The 22,503-nt window shown below is 38.8% G+C and overlaps 1 protein-coding gene across 3 annotated transcripts in view; it reads right to left on the minus strand.

The window, feature by feature from the left end:
- The window catches only part of FAM149B1 (family with sequence similarity 149 member B1), a 48,091-nt gene that overhangs the window by 2,996 nt on the left and 22,592 nt on the right, over positions 1–22,503 (minus strand). For all 3 annotated transcript variants that reach the window (XM_060112189.1, XM_060112179.1, XM_060112170.1), the window contains 6 exons: positions 20,063–20,250; positions 8,334–8,458; positions 6,391–6,497; positions 3,768–3,989; positions 2,170–2,293; positions 1,801–1,926 (listed from right to left, as the gene is read on the minus strand). In XM_060112189.1, coding sequence (XP_059968172.1) covers positions 1,801–1,926; positions 2,170–2,293; positions 3,768–3,989; positions 6,391–6,497; positions 8,334–8,458; positions 20,063–20,250 — 892 coding nt within the window. The remainder of the gene's footprint in view (positions 1–1,800; positions 1,927–2,169; positions 2,294–3,767; positions 3,990–6,390; positions 6,498–8,333; positions 8,459–20,062; positions 20,251–22,503) is intronic.

Consider the following 22,503-nt stretch of genomic DNA (forward strand, 5'->3'; position numbering starts at 1 on the left):
TTGGCTGTCAAGGGAATTTTTATCTGATTTCCATTGCCTACTGACTGTTTAAAACAACAGAACCAGAACCTTTTCAGCAACATTGAAACACCCATGACTACTTCCATGCTTGAAATGTGACTCTTAATATGGAACTCAAACATTTCAAAATTATCTCAAGGGATTTAAAGATACAACTAAAATACCTAAATGCAGATATTAAAAAGAGCTATCAATACCATCCCACTGGTAGTTCTAGAATAAAAAAACATCCCTCAGCTTCCTGTCAGCACTGGTATTAAGAGATTTGAGATTTTTTTTTTTCTTTCCTGATGAAGCCCCATGTTTTCTCTCAGGGATCAGCAAACTTTTTTTTTTTGGTAGAGGGCAAGATAGTAAACGTTTTATGTTTTGTGGTACATACTGTCAGTGGAACTCCTCAGTTCTGCTGTTACAGTAGGAAAGCAGCCACAGACAGTGAATGAGCGTGGTGGCTCTGCTCTAAGAAAACTTTATTTACAAAAACAGGCAGTAAGCCGAACAGCCCATGAACTAGGACAGAGGAAAGAAAAGATTCTTCCCTAGGACCTGCAGAGGGAACATGGCTCTGCTGACACCTTGATTTTGGACTTAATAGGCTCTGGAACTGAAAGAATAAATTTCTATTGTTTTAAGCCACCCAGTTTGTGGTAATTTGCTATAGCAGCCCTAGGAAACTAGTACAATGTCCCATTCATTTATTACTCTCACCACTCTTCTAATGGAGGAAGAATCGTACAGTGCTTTAGGCTGATACAGTTTAAGGGTTATGAGTTGAGATAAGTGTGTTGCAAATACCACTGTCTTGAAAACTGGTGTAGGATGTGGGTTCCTGGTGCCTGGTTCCTGGGCCATAAGTGTGGCCCCAGTCACTTCCTAGGCTCTCCAAGCCCTCTTGCACAAAGCAAATGAGGTGGGGCTGAGCTCCTGGCTTACAATTTTGGGGAAGGTCAGTGCATGATCTCTAATCTCCCAATCAGGTTTTTTTTTCTATTGTTTAAAAGTAAAAGGGCTAGGGCTTCCTTGGTGGTGCAGTGGTTGGAAATCCGCCTGCCAATGCAGGGGACACGGGTTCGAGCCCTGGTTCAGGAAGATCCCACATGCTGCAGAGCAGCTAGGCCTGTGTGCCGTAACTAGTGAGCCTGCGCTCTAGAGCCGGTGCTCCGCGACAAGAGAGGCCACCACAATGAGAGGCCCACGCACGGCAATGAAGAGTAGCCCCCGCTCACCGCAACTAAAAAAAGAAAGCCCATGCGCAGCCAGGAAGACCCAGCACAGCCAAAAATAAATTAATTAATTAATAAATTACTTAATTAAAAAAAAAAAGTAAAAGGGCTAGTAAATGTACATTAAGTGGTAAGGCACTGTCAGCATTTCAAACACCAATTAACTAAGAACCCCCCAAAATCTTAACTCACACATCCATCAGTCCACATACATAATCTGATACGATTTTTTGTGTAATTCCCTAAGACCAGTGTTAGAGAATGAAGTTAATGCTAATCTGATACACACTGGGGTTTAACATTTTGCTTATTCTCAGAAATAGCTAAACTTTAAATTGCTGAGAATTTACAATTTATGTATGTTAAAAGAATGAGTGGCAGAGACCAGTTAGAGTTTCAACAAAATATACTTTAAACTTAAAACATTATTTTTATTCGAACCTCATTTTTTATTCTTAGAGTTGATTAAGCCACCATGTAAAGCCTTAAGTCTGCCAAACTATTTTTTTTCCCTTTCCTCAACTATCAAGACCATAGAGGAAGTATGTCACTCTACCAAAAATGACTGAGTTGTGTTGGGCCTGGAGAAAAAGTCTGGTAAAAGGAGCCTCTCCTGGGGCTGCTGATGGTTAGGCTCATCCACCGCTGCACTTCGAGCTCGATTGGAATCGCCATGGGTTTTCTGCAGAAGAGACAAAAATTACAGAAAGTTAATTTGTAGTGGGAGCTGTGTATGTCCTATATCAACCCTAACAGGTATGGTCACTGCAGTCCAAGCAGCTCCAATGCCATCGTCATAAATCAGAATTCAGTGTGTACTTTTGACAAAATATAGTGTTAAGTCAAGACCAGAGCACAGACCCTGCAGAATTACTGACCCTGAGGTTTTATAAGCACATGGAAAGGCAATAGGAAAGAGACATACCGTTGGCCTTTGTGGCCCCACCGTGCTCAAGTGTTCCACTTCAGCTGTGCCAATAGGTGGCAGCAGATTATTTCGACGCAGGGGCAGTGGTGAGGGAGAGGAGAGTGAGTCGGCCGCCACTGGGCTGCAGATCCCATCAGCAAAAACCAAGACATGAAAGCATAAAGTTATAACAATATAAGCAAACTGATTAGAATCAAATAAATTGAGCAGATGAGTTTAATTTCATGCACAGAAAGCTTTAAGCTGCCTGCATTTTTAAGTGAAGAGATCTCAATGAAAGGATTTTGGAGAATTAAAGGTTTGGGTTTTCTTCATAGTATTTTCTTATTGTTGAAACTTCATCCTGAGCACACAGCAGAAGTTGACCCTTTCTCCCACAGAGAACTGGAATAAAACAATTTTCCCTATATTGTGTTGTATTTCTCTGACAGTTATGGATTTGTAATTTCACATCTGATGGAACTCACAGTTCTGGGCTTTCTGGTTGTCCTTCTCACTAAAAACTATAATTTCCAGGTAAAGTTCCTAAACTTATTTCCTTCCATGGGATTTGGAGCAGTTTGCAGTATTACTCATGCCCAAGATAGTAATTAGAAGCTGAATGATACTTTTCATGTCCCAGAAGAAAACAAAGCAACTTACTTTTCCACTTTGAAAAAAGCACTGTCAGAGGGATGAGAGATTAATTATACATCAAGACCACTCATACTCAAATGAATGTATAGCTATATCAGTATAGATACAGCTACATCAACAAAGTAGCAGCTGAGAACCCTGGTGTCCTAACAAAGATTTTTGGTGGTTTTGGACACCTCTTTTAGTAAGTCTATTGGGATAAATTGTAACAAGAAATTGAAAAGTCAAAATCAAGAAGTGTGGGAGAGTAGTGACACCCTTGATTTAGAGGCTGAATTCAAAACACAGTATGGTGTCATCTCACACCCTTGTTCATAGTCTTAGAAATTAACTATCCTAAGATGTTTTGTAAGTCAACAACTAATGAAAGAATTTTATTTTAAAGACTTGGCTTGGTATTTTTTGCACAGTGAGGCTCAGAGTGTCTAGTGAATGAAGGGTGGGAAAAGGGAAGAGAACATGTTTAGTGTTACTTCCTAAGACGTGCCAAGGGACATATTTCCTGGTGTATAAACATCTACTTATCTGAGGTTTATAAAGTTTTCATTGTCAATGGAATAGGTAGATCCTAATGGTACAGAAAAATATTAAAGGAGAATTAACTATTATTTGGGGAAGAATTTCACTGAGGATGTTCCCACTAAGGAAAATGTTTTAATAAAATACATATGTCTTTTATTCTTTTGGTGAGTTCTATTGAAGTATTCTAGCCAACATTTTATTTATAGAAATATAAGTCTTTAGCTACATCAATAGGAAGATCCAGTATATCTATATTTCATTCAAATTTAACTCCATTTTTTCTGTATTAGATTTACACCAGTGTGCAGTTCATCATAAGAATATGTAATGATTACTGTCTAGGCATATATTTCAATCTTAGATTTAAATTCATTCTCTATGTAAAATTCTTCATTAGTTTTACCATAGATTCCAGAAATTCTGCTTTTGAAACCTACACTCGGGATCCTCTGAGTACTTCCATAGGTCTTGGTGTTCCAGCGCGTGAATGGCTTGTGCTGATGGGATGAAGGGTACGTGGTGGGGGATTGCGTCTCCTGGCGGACTGCGCTGTATATGATAGAAATGATGTACTAAGCTCCAGGGCTCGATTTGGCCAATTTCGAGTTGAAAGGATGGTACTGGACCCAGGCCTCATAAGTAGCTTGTCATCAAGATCTCTAGTGTCCAAATATCAGAAACCCACAGTGAGATCAAGATTGCTCTGTACAGGGAGAGAGAACTCAAAGGGTAAAAAGCCTTAGACTATAAAATACATTCAAGGGAGAAAAAAGCGAAAAGAGAAAACAATAAATAACCTAGTTTTAGAAGTTACATAATCTAGCTCAGGCATGAGAATGTGTACCTAAAAGGACATTATTTCAATCTTACACATAATTTACTAGAATGGAGACTTGGGAAAACAAGTCCATTTTTCACCTTCCATCACAGTCACTTCTTCAGTTACTGGTAAAGACTAACCTGTAGGGTACCGACTCCAAAGTGCTTCCCAAAACTTTACCTCAGGGACTGTGCTTCCTACCATGTTTGAAGCATTCTTTTGTGCTGAAGGAATGTCACCAGAAAGACTTAGTTGAAAGGCCAATATTGCTGCTTAGTAGTGGTGTGGCACTAGTGTGGCTCCCACTGCAGAGATTAAAATGCTGAGCTAGTTGGAGCCTACGGGGATAGGGGGTTCCTTGGAAAGCTGGGAACAGGCAAAGGGTCCAGAGCTTTGTACAGCCATGGCAGTAGATCCCCATTTGCATAAACAACTGTGAAATATAACACTTTCCTGTAAGTACTCATAAAATACCATGCTCAACAGTTCAGTAGCTTAAACTCTGCCTTGTAGATTCAGCGGCTTTGTTTTTGTGTTTTAAGCAGATGAGAGAACGTTTAATTCTATTGTAAGGCACCTAAGAGATAGTATTTACACTGTGATGTGGAGGGGAAGTGAAAGAAAAAAGCTCTGCCCACATGTGCTCTTGGCTTTCAGCAAGTTCCTCAATCTTTCAGGCCACTTTGGTGTCCTCTAGTGCAAAATATGCCTCAGGGTTTGGAGAACTTTGAAGGAAAAATGCCCATCACAGAATAGGGCTAAACCTTTAGCATTACTCATATGAGATCTTTCTGGTCTTCCTAACCATTCACTTAAGCCTTTTCTTTACACAGCCTACTGCTTTCTAATTACAGGGGTTTAGGCCTTAGCTGTTCTTTGTTCATCTTTATTCTTCCTCTGGACTACTCATTCATAACTGGATTTATCACCTCCACACTTCTAGATCAGCCTTCAAATCTGACCTATATGGCCCATCATTGTAAACTCAACACACCCCAAGCTCATTTTCCCCCTGCCAAACAAGCTTCCCTTGAGCTTGAAATCTGAGTTGACTTTGATTCCTCTATTTTTATAGAATTTGATTTCTTTTACAATATCTCCTAAAATATTTCATTCCTTTTTTTAGTCTTGCTACAACTTGAGAACAGACCCATAGCAGCCTGAACTCCTGCATTAGACTCCTTACTTTCAATTCCTCCTGCGTCAATCTAATCTGTGTCCTACTGCTGTGAAATCTATCTTTCAAATTCCTGTTTTAAATATATGTGCTCCCCAGCTGGACTCATACATTGCTCGCGTGGGAATGTAAAATGGTACAATTCCTTTGGAAAATTGTATGGCAGTTTATTATAAAGTTAAGCATACACTTAACCTATTCTGTAACACTTTCACTTCTAGATACTGAAAAATGAGACCATAGGTCCACAAAAAAGACCTGTGTAAGAATATTTATAGTGCCTTTTACACATAACAGCCCCAACCTGGAAAATAGCCCAAGTGTTCATTAACGGAAGAATGGATAAACAAATTGTGGTGTACTATTACAATAGAATACTATTTGGCAATAAAAGAGAATCACATGCAACAACATGGATGGATCTCAAAAGCATGACATTCAAAACCCTCCATAGTCTGGTCCCAGTGTTCTTTAATTTCATAGTGTCTTCTTTCCCACTACACACCATGGTCTATTTTAGTTTAGAAGATTTCAGTGGTCTTTGATCAGAACATTAAAGTTCTAACCTATTGCTTCCTATCCTACTACAGCAAAAATGGTCGGCTTTCTCTTCTAAATATTTGTATTTTCCTGTCTCCAAACCTTTTTCCACACCATTCCTCCTACCTAGAATAGCCTTGCTGCTCTTCTCTGCTTATCCAAACTTCCATCTTCCAAGGATATGTTCAAAACCTACACTTACCCACCAAAATGCTTCCCTTCTTTGGGACTGCCGTAGTGCTCACAATGAGTACACAAACTTCACACTCAGTCACAGGAATGCCCTGTATGGTTAGGTCTCTTTTTACCTTTGTGCCTTCTCACCAGTTATTTTATCAGCTCCTTGAAGGTGGAGACCATTTTCCTTATATGTTTTTACTCCCCAGATGTTTCTGGTTGCTTGGTACTTACTCAGTACATGTACTTACTCAGTACATGCAGTGTTGATTGACTGACTTTGCTTTCCTTTTATTTCTCAGTGATCTACTTAAACTCTATAGTCTTAAAATTGTATACTTCTTACAGGAGCTTGTCCATTAGGGAGAGATTTCTTGGCTGTAGAGGCATCCCATGAACCAAGAGACCATTCACATTTGGCTGATGACCACTTGCTGCTTGACAGAGACTCATCTACATATCAAAAGAAGGTATTACTCATTATTGGTTGGTGAAGATAGCAGCTTGGTTTCCCAACTTTGCCAGAAGTTAGTATTTCCAAATTAGGTCATTTATACTTTTTTCTCCTATGCCTTAACTTTTGTAAATCTTGGCCAGTACCCCAGCTGGAGCCCCAAGTCCACTGTCAAGATGACAGGATCAGAGTGCTTTCCTCTCCATTTCTAAATGGGGAAGCCTGGTCAACTTAGATGAAAGCAATTAATAGCCACTCTCATAGGGGAGAGAGGACCTTTATTATCATTATTATTTACATTATACTAGAAAACAAAATATGGAACAAAAATGGGGAGAATAAGGGTAAACTCTTATCTCGTTTACCATCACATAATCCTATGCTCTGCACAAACTAATGCTTTCTCCTTCACTACACCTGGAGCAGTCAGCTCTCAATAACGTAAATTCTGAAGACTTTATTAGAAGGAGTTAATTGTATTCTAATGTTAGCAGGATTTAATCTTACCTGGACTGCCACTGCCACCTTAGTGTCCTGTATATTTTCTCTCTCAGGTATTCAGTTAAGTGCCCTTTCTGGCCAGCTCCTTCTCTGCCACAGTATGCATTTTCCTCCTACTTTCTCTTAAGAATGTTTGGATTATTGGTTCTCCTTCCTTTGGTCATTAACAACCAGAACCGTGTACGTTAACTTTTCAGGGCTTAGGCTACCTAGGTCATAACCAGGCCAGTTCAACATGTAGAAGTACTTTATTACCATCATAGGAATATTAGATTATTACCTGGGTCATCCTCCAATGTGATAAGGTATGGGCCTTACTGAGCTTATTTTTAATTACTTTTTTTTATTGAAGTAGAGTTGATGTACATATTATATAATTTACAGGTGTGTACAGTATAGTGATGCACAAGCTGAGTTTACTTTTAAATAACCCTTTTTAAAATATAGCTGCACAATATCTGGCCAGTACACCAACAAAGCAAATATTAGATGTGGTACTAAACCCAGGCTCGATGAGCATGGGCCAGGGATGAGAATCCTTTTTCTTTTTATACCTCCCCTGCTCCCACACTTTTTTTGCTACAAGTAACACTGGGAAGCTATCATGTAGGAACTGAGATTACATAAATCATTACACATGGATGACACCAGGCTTATCAACCTTATGCAAGAAATGGCCATTTTTTATATGCTTGTCTACAGACTTATTTGAAACCATTTTCTCCTCCCTTTGATTTGCCTTTTACATCTGGTTATGATTAGTAAACATCCAAAAAGCAAAAATGTCAGCAGATTCAAATATTAAAAATAAAACAAAAACCAGGTAGTCTGAGATAAGAGAAAAAAGAGGGAAGAAGTCAAAAAATTCAAAGGACAGAATGTTAAGGCCATAGAAGATCTGATATTGGTCCCTCTTTTCATCATATTTTTCATTTTTCCCAAAGCAGACTTAAGCTGACCATATAGTTGAGTCTAGATTGCACAGCTTATAGATGCCTTTTCAAAAGAGCTGACTGAGAATTACTTATCAACTCTAATTTGCTATTAATTTTTTAACAGATTAATTTTTTTTAATTGTGGTAGAATATACATAGCATAATATTGCTGTGTTAACCATTTTCACATGTACAATTCATTGACATGAGTGCATTTGCTGCTATTAATTTTTTAACTGAAATTAAACTTATCTTTGCAAAGAGTCACTGGATTACTGTGATAAACATATAACTTTACTGAAAAAGAGTCATAGTGATACAATTAAGGCAAATAACTGAGCAAACTTCGTCTACAAGAACAGTCCTAGGTTCTCGAATACATTCCCCTGTGCAACTTACCGGATTTGAGGTGATGGACAGCACCTTAGACTGTGGCACTAGAGGTAAGACCGAAGGTTGTGGTGCATTCAGCACACAGGGGCTTTCTGAAGCTGGTCTGGTGATTGCAACATTACTGTCATCATCTGAGCAAAGGAATAGAATCTATTATCCGTGAATATCTTCAGACCCACAACAACAGTACTGTGAAAAAAAATCTCCCCTGAGAATTCATAATCTCAAGCTAGGCTTCACAGCTTTGCAGCCCAATTTCATACCACCTGCACAGTTCAAAAAAACCCTTTAAACCATGAATTTATTTTAAACTTTCCCAGGCTGGTGATTCCTATTTGTACCTGGCAGAAGGAAAAGCAAAGATTACTAGAGCAAAGCTGTCTAATAGAACATTTGGAGATTGAAGGAAATGTTCTACATATGCACTGTCCAGTATAGTAGCCTCTAGCCACATGTGGCTATAGAGCATGTAAAATCTGGCTAGTGTGGGACCTAATCAAACTTACAAGCTTTTGCACAGCAAAGGAAACCATAAACAAAACGAAAAGACAACCTACAGAATGGGAGAAAATATTTGCAAATGATGCAACCAACAAGGGCTTAATTTCCAAAATATACAAACAGCTCATACAACTCAACAACAAAAAAAACCCTATCCAAAAATGGGCAGAAGACCTAAACAGACATTTACCAAAGAACACATACAGATGGCCAATAGGCACGTGAAAAGATGCTCAACACTGCTAATTATTAGAGAAATGCAAATCAAAACTGCAGTGAGGTACCACTTCACACCAGTCAGAATGGCCATCATTGAAAAGTCTACAGGGGGCTTCCCTGGTGGTGCAGTGGGTAAGAATCTGCCTGCCAATGCAGGGGACATGGGTTTGAGCGCTGTTCTGGAAGATCCCATGCGGAGCAACTAAGCCCATGCACCACAACTACTGAGCCTGTGCTCTAGAGCCCGTGCACCACAACTACTGAGCCCACATGCCACAACTACTGAAGCCCGTGCACCTAGAGCCTGTGCTCTGCAACAACAGAAGCCACTGCAATGAGAAGCCTGCACACCACAATGAAGAGTAGCCCCTGCTTGCCACAAGTAGAGAAAGCCTGCGTGCAGCAACAAAGACCCAACACAGCCAAAAATAAATAAAATAAAATAAATTTATTTTTTTAAAAAATACTACAAATAACAAATGCTGGAGAGGATGTGGAGAAAAGAGAACCCTCCTACACTGTCGGTGGGAATGTAAGTTGGTGCGGCCACTGGAAAACAGTATGAAGTTTCCCCAGAAAACTAAAAATAGAATTACCATATGATCCAGCAGTCCCACTCCTGGGCATATATCTGGACAAAACTATAATTCAAAAAGATGCCCCTGGGGCTTCCCTGGTGGCGCAGTGGTTGAGAGTCCGCCTGCCGATGCAGGGGACACGGGTTCGTGCCCCGGTCTGGGAAAATCCCACATGCCGCGGAGCGGCTGGGCCCGTGAGCCGTGGCCGTTGGGCCTGTGCGTCCGGAGCCTGTGCTCCGCAACGGGAGAGGCCACAACGGTGAGAGGCCCATATACCGCAAAAAAAAAAAAAAAAAAAAGATGCCCCTATGTTCATAGCGGCACTATTCACAATAGCCAAGACACGGAAACAACCAAAATGTCCATTAACAGATGAATGGATAAAGAAAACGTGGTATATATTATATATACAACGGAATACTACTCCTTTGTAAAAAAGAATGAAATAATGCCATTTGCAGCAACACGGGTGCAACTAGAGATTATCATACTAAGTGAAGTAAGTCAGAAAGAGAAAGACAAATACCATATGATATCACTTATTCGTGGAATCTAAAAATGTGACACAAATGAACCTATCTGTGAAACAGAATCATGGACATAGAGAACAGACTGGTGGTCACCAGGGGGGAGGGGGCTGGGGGAGGGATGGAGTGGGAGGTTGGGGTGAGCAGATGTAAGCTTTTATATATAGAATGGATAAACAACAAGGTCCTACTGTATAGCACAGAGAGCTATATTCAATATCCTATGATAAATCACAATGGAAAAGAATATTTAAAAAAATGTACATATGTGTATAACTGAATCACTGCTGTACAGCAGAAATTAACACAACATTGTAAATCAATTATACTTAAGTAAAAAAAAATTTGGCTGGTATGATTGAGAACAATTTAAATTTTACCTAATTGTAATTAATTAAAATTTAAATAGCCACACACAACTAGTGAAACCTCATGCCCATTACCACTGCCAGTTTTTGTAAATAAAGCTGTAAGAGTAGTTTGCTTATTCTCGTTACTGTATAGTACTCCATCATATGAATATATCACGTTCTGCTGTTGAGGGATGTTTGGGCAGTTTCCAGTTTATGTTTTCCAGTATATAGTGCTGTCATGGACATTCTTATATATGTCCTTGGGGAAGATGTATACTGAGTATATAGTAGTATACGCAGCCACATCCACTCATATACATATTGTTTATGGCTGCTTTCAAGGGCAGAGTTGAGTAGTTGCAACAGAGACTGGATGGCTGGCAAAGACTAAAACATTTACCATCTGGCTCTTTATACACAAAGTTTACTGGTCCCTATTTTAGGTCAATCAACCCACTAAACCAGTCAGAGACCCTCCAGCTCCATTATAAGATCATTGTCTTTTTCAAACTTTAAGTTTCAAAATCACAATAGTTATACAATGAAATAACCTAAATTTATGGATGCATGGAAAAATAAACTAAAAGGATATTAATTCATGGCCTAACACTGGTAAATTGTGAAAGGCGAAATGAAAGTTTTCTCTGAAAACTTTCAGTGGTTGATACTGAAAACTGAAGTAATTCCTTTATTACCAGGATTTATTATTATTGGGGTTTGGATATGTCTCTGGACTTTATCATCTGTCCTGTATCTCCCAAAACTTAACCTCACATAATATAAAGCAGTTTGTTTTGAAAAGGGTCTTATACCTACTCTTCTCCAATACCAGCTTTAAAAGGGAACTTAACATGCATACAACAGAGTGGCTTTAAAAAGAAAAAAAACTCACATGGACAGTATCAACTGTGGCAAACATGGAACAACTGGAATGCTCATACAATACTTGAGAGAGTGTAAATAGATGCATCCACTTTGGAAAAAAATTTGGCAGTATCCACTGAAGTGAGAATAGCATATCCTATGACCTAGCAGTGCCACTGTTATGTACCCACTACATATGTTCACCAAAAGACATATACAAGAATGTTTATAACAGCACTGTATGCCGGCAGACATAAACTGGAAACTACCTAAATGTTCATCAACAGTAGAAAGTGATATATTCATACAATAAAATACTATATAACAATGAAAATGAACTACTGTTACACTCAAAACAGTTGAATCTAACAAACATAATGTTGAGTTTAAGAAGCCAAATGCAGAGGGCACATTACTATATGAATCCATTCTTAAAAGTTTTAAAACAGGCAAAACTAATCTGTGGTGCTGTAACTCAGGATAGGTTTACTTTTGGGGGGTAGGAGTTTAGTAACATGAAAGGGGCTTCTGAAGTGTTGGTAATGTTCTGTTCTTGATATGAGCATTGGTCATACAAGTTGACTCAGTTTTTAAAAATTAATCAAGGGGGGCTTCCCTGGTGGCGCAGTGGTTAAGAATCCGCCTGACAATGCAGGGGACACGGGTTTGTGCCCCGGTTCGGGAAGATCCCACATGCCGTGGAGCGGCTAGGCCCGTGAGCCATGGCCGCTGACCCTACACGTCCGGAGCCTGTGCTCCACAATGGGAGAGGCCACAACAGTGAGAGGCCCGCGTACTGCAAAAAAAAAAAAAAAAAAAAAAAAAAAAAATTAAGCTTGATGTAAATTTATTTTGCAGTTTTCTATATAGATATGCTTTATATTTTTTAAATATATTTTTGTAATTTATTTTGGCTGTACCAGGTCTTAGTTGTGGCACGTGGGATCTTAGTTGCAACATGCGGACTTGTTGGTTGTGGCATGTGGACTCTTAGTTGCGGCATGTATGCGGGTTCTAGTTCCCTGACCAGGGATCGAACCTGGGCCCCCTGCATTGAGAGCACAGAATCTTACCCTCTGGACCACCAGGCAAGTCTCTCCCCTACATACACTTTAATAGAAGTGTTTTTTTTAATGTATTTCCCGGACTTGTGCTTCCAGCCAAGATGGAGCAACAGGGACTGGCTTTACCCTCCTGCTTAAAACAACCAATAAATCCGTGAAACAATGGCTTTTAAGACACTGGGCATCAGGTAATGAAAGACAGTGAACCATGAGATAGTAAACAAATGATGCTAGCTTTGCAACTGCTTTGAAAGAGTTTACAAGACATGACACAAAGAGGGAGAACAAAGGCAGATCCTGGTGGACTCCCTGATTTGAAAGTCCAGAGAGACCAAGACTGCTAGGGTTCATAGGAGGAGTATCAGAGAAGAAAAATGCACAGAAAGGGAACCCAGGATATCTGTAGAGTGTGGGGTGTCCTTTGAGTACTCAAAGGAGTATTGATCACTGCATGTATGAGAAAAAACCACCTGAGGCTAGGAAAAAGAACCAACTGAATTAGAGGGAATAGTGCCTGGTTCTTCCAGTCATACTAGAAAAACTCATAGTTAATGGGGCATTGGGCAGAGTACTTAGGACAATCTTGCCTCAGTATCTGGGGGATAATTAGTTGGACTGAATGACCTGTCTATGACAAATCATAAAAGCAAGACCAGAAGAGATCAAATTTTTTCCAAGTAACTTAAGTGCATCCCAGGAAAAACCAAAGAAGATACATACAAATGAAAAAAAAATCAACTCCCAATAAGATAAAATTCACCATGTCTGGCACCCAGAGAATACCATGCAGGAAAATACAACTCACAATAAGAAGAATATCAATCATTGAAACCAACCCAGAATTCACACACGTTTGAGTTATCCCACTTTTTCAAAAAGAGACATGGAAGATATAAAATTCACCCAAATCATACTTCGTAGAAAACAGTGAGTAGAAAAATACACTGGATGAGCTTAACAGCAGATTCACCACTGTAAAAGAAAATATTAATGAACTTGAAGGCACAATAGGAAACATCCAAATTGAAATACACAGAGAAGAAAATTCTTTAATTAAAGCATCACATTTGAGGGATCAGTAAGCAAATGGACTAATATATATGAGTAACTGGTGTCCTAAGGGATGGTGGGCGGCAGAAAAAATATCTGAAGAAATAATGGCTGAAAACTTTCCAAACAATGAAGACAATAAACCCACAGGTCCAAGAAGCTCAACAAACTCCATGCAGAAGTAACATGAAGAAAATTACATCAAGGCACATCATAATCAAATTGCTCAAAACCAGTGAAAATGAGAAAAATCTTAAACGCAGCCAAAGAAAAAATACATGAACACAGGAACAAAGAAAAGGATGACATCAGATTTCTTGTGCAAGTGAGAAGACGGTGGACAACATCTTTAAAGTATGAAGAAGGAAATCCAAAAGAGGGGATATATGTATATGTATAGCTGATTCACTTTGCTGTATGTACAGTAGAAACTAACACAATGTTGTAAAGCAACTATACTCCAATAAAATAAAATAGGTAACCAACAAGGACCTACTGTATAGCACAGGGAGCTCTGCTCAATACTCTGTAATAACCTAAATGGGAAAAGAATTTGAAAAAAAGTAGATACATGTATATGTATAACTGAATCACTTTGCTGTACACCTGAAACTAACACAACATTGTTAACCAACTATACTCCAATATAAGATAAGATTTTTTTAAAATAAATAAACAAGATACACTGAATGTTAAAAAAAATAAAGTACCAAGAGAAAAAGTGTCCACCTAAAATTCAATACACCACACAACTATCTTGCAGAAATGAAAGAAAAATAAGGAAATTTTCATATATCAAAAGAAAGCATTTCTCACCAACAGACTCAGATACAAGAAATTTTAGAGGACATCTCTCAGGTTGCAAGAATTAAAAAAAATTTTAATGAGATAAAATTTACATAACATGAGTCACCATTTTTAACCATTTTACAGTATACGATTAAGTGGTTTTTAGTATATTCATGATTTTCTGCAACCACCACCACTATCTCATTTCAGAAAATTTCCATCACTCCAAAAAGAAACCCCATACCTCCCAATGCACCTCTTCCTCCATCCCCTGGCAATCATTAAACTACTTTCTCTATGGACCTGCCTGTTCTGGAAATTTCACCTTAATGGAATCATACAGTATGTGGCCCTTTATGTATGTCTTCTTTCGTTTAACATAATATTTTCAAGGTTCACCCATGTTTTAAGATGCATCATTACTTAATTCCTTTTTAAAAAAATAATTATTTATTTTTGGCTGCATTGGGTCTTCGTTGCTTTCGCGGGCTTTCTCTAGTTGTGGTGAGCGGGGGCTAGTCTTCGTTATGGTGTGCAGGCTTCTCATTGCGGTGGCTTCTCGTTGCAGAGCAGGGGCTCTAGGCACACGGGCTTCAGTAGTTGTGGCACGTGGGCTTCAGTAGCTGTGGCTCAAGGGCTCTAGAGCGCAGGCTCAGTAGTTGTGGCGCACGGGCTTAGTTGCTCCGTGGCATGTGGGATATTCCCAGACCAGGGATCGAACCTATGTCTCCTGCATTGGCAGGCAGATTCTTAACCACTGTGCCACCAGGGAAGTCCCTTAATTCCTTTTAATGTATGAGTAATACTCCATTGCATGATGTATTAGTTACTCAAGCTGCCATAAAATAGGACAGACTGGATGGCTTAAACAACAGAAATTTATTTTCTCACAGTTCTGGAGGCTAGAAGTCCATGATCAAGGTGCTGTCAGGGTTGGTTTACAGTGTGACCTCTCTTCCTGGCTCCTAGGCAGCTGCCTTTTCCCTCTGTCCTTGCCTGACTTCTCTTCACACACACAGAAACAGAGAGCTGTGATGTCTCTTCCTCTTCTTACAAGGATACCAACCCTATAGGATTAGGGTCCCACCCTTCTGACTCATTTAACCTTAATTACCTCCCTAAAGGCCTTATCTCCAAGCCTAGTCACATTGGGGGTTAGGGCTTCCACATATGGATTTTGAGGGGGACACAGTTCAGTCCATAACACATGGATATACCAAATTTTGTTTATCCATTCATCAGTTGATGGATGTTTAGGTTGGTTCCACTTTTTTAAAAAAATAAATTTATTTACTTATTTATTTTTGGCTGCGTTGGGTCTTCATTGCTGTGTGTGGGCTTTCTCTAGTTGTGGTGAGCAGGGCTATTCGTTGCAGTGCACAGGCTTCTCATTGCGGTGGCTTCTCTTGTCGTGGAGCACAGGCTCTAGGTACACGGGCTTCAGTAGTTGTGGCTTGTGGGCTCAGTAGTTGTGGCTTGCAGGCTCTAAAGCTCAGGCTCAGTAGTTGTGGTGCCTGGGCTTAGTTGCTCTGTGGCACATGGGATCTTCCCAGACCAGGGCTCAAACCCGTGTCCCCTGCATTGGCAGGCAGATTCTTAACCACTGCGCCACCAGGGAAGTCCTGGTTCCACTTTTTGACTATTATGACTAATGCTGCTATGAACATTCATGCCAGGGTTTTGTGTGGATATATTTCACTCCTCTGGATTATATAACTTTGAGTGAAATTGCTAGGTCATGTAGTAATATTATGTTTAACTTTTTGAGGAACTGCCAAACTGTTTCCACAGTGGCTGCACCACTTTACATTCCCACCAGCAATTTATGAGGGCTCCAGTTTCACAACCTCATGAACACTTGTTATTGTCCTTTTCTTTTTTTTTTTTTTAAATACAGCCATCCTAGTGGGTTTGAAGTGGTGTCTCATTGTGGTTTTGGTTTTGATTTGATTTCCCTAATGAATAATGATGTTGAACATCTTTTCATGTACTTATTGGCTATTTGTATATCTTCTTTGGAGAAATGTCTGTTTGAGTTATTTGCCCATTAAAAAAATAAATTTATTTATTTTTGGCTGCGTTGGGTCTTCGTTGCTGCGCACAGGCTTTCTCTAGTTGCGACAAGCGGGGGCTACTCTTTGTTGCGGTGTGTGGGCTTCTCATTGTGGTGGCTTCCCTTGTTGCGGAGCACGGGCTCTAGGTGTGCGGGCTTCAGTAGCTGTGGCTCGCGGGCTCTAGAGCGCAGGCTGTTGTGGCGCATGGGCTTAGTTGCGCTGCGGCGTCTGGGATCTTCCTGGACTGGGGCTCGAACCGGTGTCCCCTGCTTTGGTAGGTGGATCCTTAACTGTGCCACCAGGGAAGCCCTATTTGCCCATTTTTAAATTGGGTTGTTTTTTCTTTTGTTTTTGAGTTGTAGATCTTTATAGACTGTGAGTACTAGATTCTTATCAGGTGTATGATTTATGTATATTTCCTCCCATTCTGTAGGCTGTCTTTTCAGTTTCTTGATAATGTCCTTTGATACACCCTAAAGTTTTTTATTTTGATGAAGTCCAGTTTATTTTTTCTTTTGTTGTTTGTGGTCTTGGTGTCATATCTCAGAATCCACTGCCAAATCCAAGTTCATGAAGATTTACTCCAATGTTTTCTTCTAAGTTTTATAGTTTTAGCTCTTAAATGTGTACCTTCAATCCACTTCAAGTTGATATTTTGTATATGGTGTGAAGTAAGGGTCTAACTTCATTCTTTACCATGTGGCTATCCAGTTGTGCCAGCACAATTTCTTTTTTTTTTTCCTATGTGAATTTTTTTGATTGACATATAGTTGATTTACAATATTCTGTAAGTTTCAGGTGTACAACATAGTGATTCACGATTTTAAAAGGTTATACCCCATTTATGGTTATTATAAAATATTGGCTATATTCCCTGCCAGTACCATTTCTTAAAGAGACTATTCTTCCCCCATTGAATGGTCTTGGCACCCTTGTTGGAAATCAGTTGGCCATAGATGTGTGGATTTATTTCTGGACTTTTGATTCTATTCCATTGATCAGTATGTGTTCTTATGCCAGTACCACACTGTTTTGATTACTGTAGCTTTGTATTATGTTTTAAAACCAAGAAGTATGAATCCTCCAAACTTGTTCTTTTTCAATATTGTTTTGGATATTCAGGATACCTTGCATTTCTGTATAAATTTCAGGATAATTTCTACAAAAAAGGCAGTTAGAATTATGATAAGGTTGTACTCAACCTGTAGATGTATTTAGGGAGTATTGCCATCTTAACAATATTTAGTCTTCCAATCCATAAACAGAGGGTGTCTTTCTATTTCTTTAGGTCTTCTCTATTTTCTTTCAATAATATTTTGTAGTATTCAGTGTACACGTCTTACACTTCCTTGGTTCAGTTTATTCCTAAGTATTTTATTCTTTTTGATGCTATTATAAATGAGTTGTTTCCTTAATTTCATTTTTGATTGTTCATGGGTGGAAACTAGAAGAACTTTGAGAAGCATGATAGAGAAGACATAAATTACCTTGAACAGACTTAGGAGGAATCTGGATTTGGAGGAAGCTGTAGGGGAGGGCTCAGGAGGAAATGAGGAACATGTTATTAGAAACTGGAAGTAGGGAGATGCTTGTTATTTTGTGGCAGAGAGCTTAGTGAAATGGTCTCCTCTGGTCATGTGGAAAGCAGAACTTTTAAGTGATGATCTTGGTTGTATAGCTAAGGAGATTTCCAGTCAAAGTGTTAAAGGTGAGGCCTGATTTTTTTTCTTGCTGTTTATAATCAAACACGAGATGAGAGAGATAAATTGAGGGAAAAACTATTAAACATAAAGAAACCAGGACTTGATGATTTTGAAAATTCTCAATCTCTCTAGATGGCAAAAGATTCTAAATAAAGGAAGGCTATCAGACCCCCAAAATTCTACTGGCAGGAAGCAGCCTAATAAAATTACTTAGCTACAAACATGTGCTATGTTTCATGAAAAAGGAAGGATGACTCAGAGGGCAAAACCAAGAGCTCAGAGGGTAGAGCAGAAAGCTGAGAGGATTATTTCCAGGCCTTAAAACTTAATGAAGGAACTCCCAGTATTTTCACAGCTGGATTTCAGAATTGCTGTGGACCCTTTTTCACTCTTCCCTCCCCGACCCCAACCTTTTAACTGGAGTGTCTATAATGCTTATCTTTTTCCTGGCCCACTATTGTATGTTGGGTGTGTTGGGGTCAAATAACTTGTCTCTAGGAGTAGAATGGCTGGATTATATAGTTAAGATGTTTATATACCTGTGTATATAAGCTTTAGTTTCATAGGTTTATAGATGGAAAGGAATTGTGCCCCAGTAATTTCACTTCCTGTATTACATCCAGGAACTTCATTCATACCAGGACCTGATTCAAAGTCTTTGGAGCTGATGCTGTAATAGATGATTCTCTTGGATTCTCTTTGAAGGGAGTTGAATGTACTTTGCCTGTGGGAGCACATGAATCACTAAGGGCCAGTGGGAAGACTAGTGGACAAATTCCAAGGTGCACCCCCCACCCCCTGCCATGATTCTCAGCTCTTGATGTTCACACCTTCGTGTAAACCCCTCCCTTTGAGCATGGGCAGGACCTGTGACTTGCTTTAGATCAAAAGATGATGGTAAAAGTGATGGGATGTCACCCCCATGATTATGTTATATAAGTTTCTGTCTTGCTAGCAGATGAGCTCTCAGTCTTTCTTGCTGGCTTTGGAGAAATAAGCTGCCATGACTGCTACAGCTACAAGAAACTGGATGCTTCCAAAAACACACAAAAGGGGAAGTGGATCCTTTCCTAATTGAGCCTCTACATGAGAACCCAGCTTTAGCCAACACCTTGATTGTAGCCTTGTGTGATCTTAAGTAAGCGACTAGCTGGCTGTTCCTGGACTTCTGACCCACAAATCTGTGAGATAATAAATGTGTGTTGTTTGAAGCTGCTAAGTTTGTGATAATTTTTGTGCAACATAGAAAATCAATACAGACAATTCTTAAGTTAACTATACATTTAACCATATAATTCAACGATTTCACTTGTAGAAATCTACCCAAGAGAAAAGGAAATATATGTCAAAATTCTTGTACACTAGTGTTCATAACAGCATTAATAGTCCAAAAATGAAAACAATCCAAATGTCCATCAACAGATAAATGGATAAACAAGTGGAACAATGGAATACAACTCAACAATAAAAGGAATAAATTATTGACACACACAGTGACATGGATGACTGTCAAAATGATCGCACTGAGGGAAAGAAGCCGACAAAAGAAGAGTAAATACTACATGATATCATTTAAGCAGATAAGTTGTCATTTGGGGATGGTGGGTCAGGCAGGGGCAGGAGGGAGGGATTACAAGGTTATTAACTTTGAGGGTAATGGATATGTTCACTATATTGATTGTCTCATGGTTTCATGGCTGTATACTAGGTCAACTTATCAGATAATACACTTGAAATATGATTGGTTTATTGTATATCAATTCTTCAATAAAGCAGTTTTTTAAATGTATTTGCACATGTTTTTTCTCACAAATAATTATATTCAAAGAGAAAGCACAATCTATCTAGTCATCATAGAGTAGGCCTTGTTACTCATCCACTCATTCCCAGATACTTTCCAAATATCTGTTAGTTTCTATAAGAAATACAAATATGATTCTTTTGTACCAATGAACATACAATTTAATAGACTGGTTATGGTTTGGAACGCATAAACAATTATTTTTTTATATTGTTTTCACAAAGAGGCTTACCAGAAGCAAATCCCTCCCAGTGACTACGTGTCAGCTGCTCCATACAGCTTAGGACCTTGCTCCACACATCGTCAAACACATAAGCAAGGACATCCTCTTTCATGCAGTAAAATGGAGCAATGGGTGGGTACCCTAATTTCTGTTTCTCTGTAGCTGCTTCTGATTTCTTTCCATGAAACCCCTCTTCCCTGTAACAGAAGCAAGAAGGAAAGACTTCATGGTTATTCTTCACTGGGTGTTCACCACTGTCTTTTGGCTGCTTAGGAGTATGATTTATGCTCCTCCCCACCACCACCCCCTTCCTCCCCGCATATATAGCACAGGTATTAAATAGGCTTCTGAACTACGGGAGTTTTCAGCAGAGGAGACTCTGCATTTCCCTTTTTACACCCATCCCATCCTACCCGCCCCGACTCTGCCAAAAAAATAGAACAAGAAAAAGAAGACAGAATCATTGTACTTTTTTAAGCTTTAAATAGATGGGCATTTTAAATTGAGCAACAAGCAACCTATGACAATTAAGCACACAAAAATACTCTTTTTGTTGTAACTGGATAACATTTAGATTAATATTAACTTGACACATTTAACAATTCACATATAACTGTGATTATGCTGCATAATTATTTGAGGCAATGATTCATTAGGGAAATAGTCTACATAGATTATTAAAATTAGTATGCTTTTACTAATCCAAATAAACATTTGGTAATTGGCTGTAAAGGAAAAAGAGGGAAGCCCAACAGCACAGGAAACTACTCTGAGACTCTTCTGGAGACAGTATATCTATAACCCAGAAACTTCCAGTTAGGCAAGTCTGTCTCTTCTCTGGCAATGAGTGCCAGTAGCCCCAGATTTCTGGGGGAAGAAAATTTGGCTGATGGATGTGCTTATCTATGACAGATGTATTATAAACTAAGACAAAGCAAATTCTGGAACTGGCTTGGGTGGAGATAAGTACCTTTACAGTGAAAGTTACTCCTAGGGCAACAAAGTGCTCAAGAATGAAATAGGAAACTGTAGGCAGGTAAGAAGGATGCTAAGAGATTTAAGCAGGGCAGCCAGACTCCCTTTGCTTCTCCTTTCCCAAGGAAGAGCTAGCCTGGCATTAAGTGGCAGAGGAGGCTGATTAACATTAAATGTATTTCAATTTATATTTCTTTTTAGAGGAGATAACATAGTCATATGATAAAAATTCAAATTGTATAGAAGAAAATATATGTATGTAGTGAAAAATAAGTCTCCTACATCTCTGTCCCCCAGTCCCCATTCTCAGAAACAAACACATAGGTCCAGAGAGATAGTTACATTATACACTGTACTGCACCTCACTCTTCTGTCAATGTATCTTGTCCATGATCCCTATCAATATATATAAATCTGCCTCTTTTAAAAAGTAACTGCAGAGTATTCCATTGGATATACCATAATATAACTAGACAGTTACTGATCAACTAAACTTTGCTTTTATAATCAATACTGCAATTAATACCCTTCTATAGATATTTCTCAACTTACGTATTGGGTTACAGCCCAGTGAACTTATGAAAATATCATGTCAAGAATGCATTTAATAGGCCTAACCTATTGAACATTATAGCTTAGCGGAGCCCACCTTAAATGTGCTCAGAACACTTACATTAGCCTACAGCTAAGCAGAATTATCTAACACAAAAACTATTTTATAATAAAGTGTTGAATATCTCATGTAATTTATTGTATACTCTACTGAAAGTGAAAAGCAATGGTTGTATGGTTTTAAGTATATTGGTTGTTTACCCTCATGATTGTGTGGCCGCAGCTTGCTGCCACTGCCCAGCATCCCGAGAGAGTATCATACTGCATATCGCCAGCCAAGGGAAAAAAAATCAAAATTCAAAGTACAGTTGCTACTGAATATGTATCACTTTTGCACCATCACAAAATCAAGAAATCATACGTCAACTCATCTTAAGTTGGGAACAATATGTATGTACTTCTTTGGCTACATGGGTATTATATCTGTAGGATAAATTCCTATAAATAGAATTATTGAGTCAAAGGGTATGTGCATTTCAATTTAAAGAGGTGGTATACACAGGATCCAGAAAGTATACTCTCGGGCATTTATCCCAGAAACATGAAAATTTTTGTTCATACAAAAATCTGTGCATGAATGTTCATAGCAGCTTTATTAATAATAGCCAAAAGCTAGAAATAGCCCAGGTGTCCTTCCACAGGTGCACAAACTGTGGTACATCCATACCATGGAACGTGCTGACAATAAAGAAGAATAAATTTTTGATAAACCTAAGTAAATAAATAAATAGGTGATATAATTCTCCAGTAGTGAAACAATATGCCTCTTTTCTCATTCAAGGAATTATTAACCTTCTTTATCTTTTGTCCTTTGATAGTCTGACATGTAAAATAATACTCATTATAGTTTTAATTTGCATCTC

The sequence above is a fragment of the Mesoplodon densirostris genome, chromosome 1 (genome assembly GCF_025265405.1).
Source record: "Mesoplodon densirostris isolate mMesDen1 chromosome 1, mMesDen1 primary haplotype, whole genome shotgun sequence".
NCBI lineage: Eukaryota > Metazoa > Chordata > Mammalia > Artiodactyla > Ziphiidae > Mesoplodon > Mesoplodon densirostris.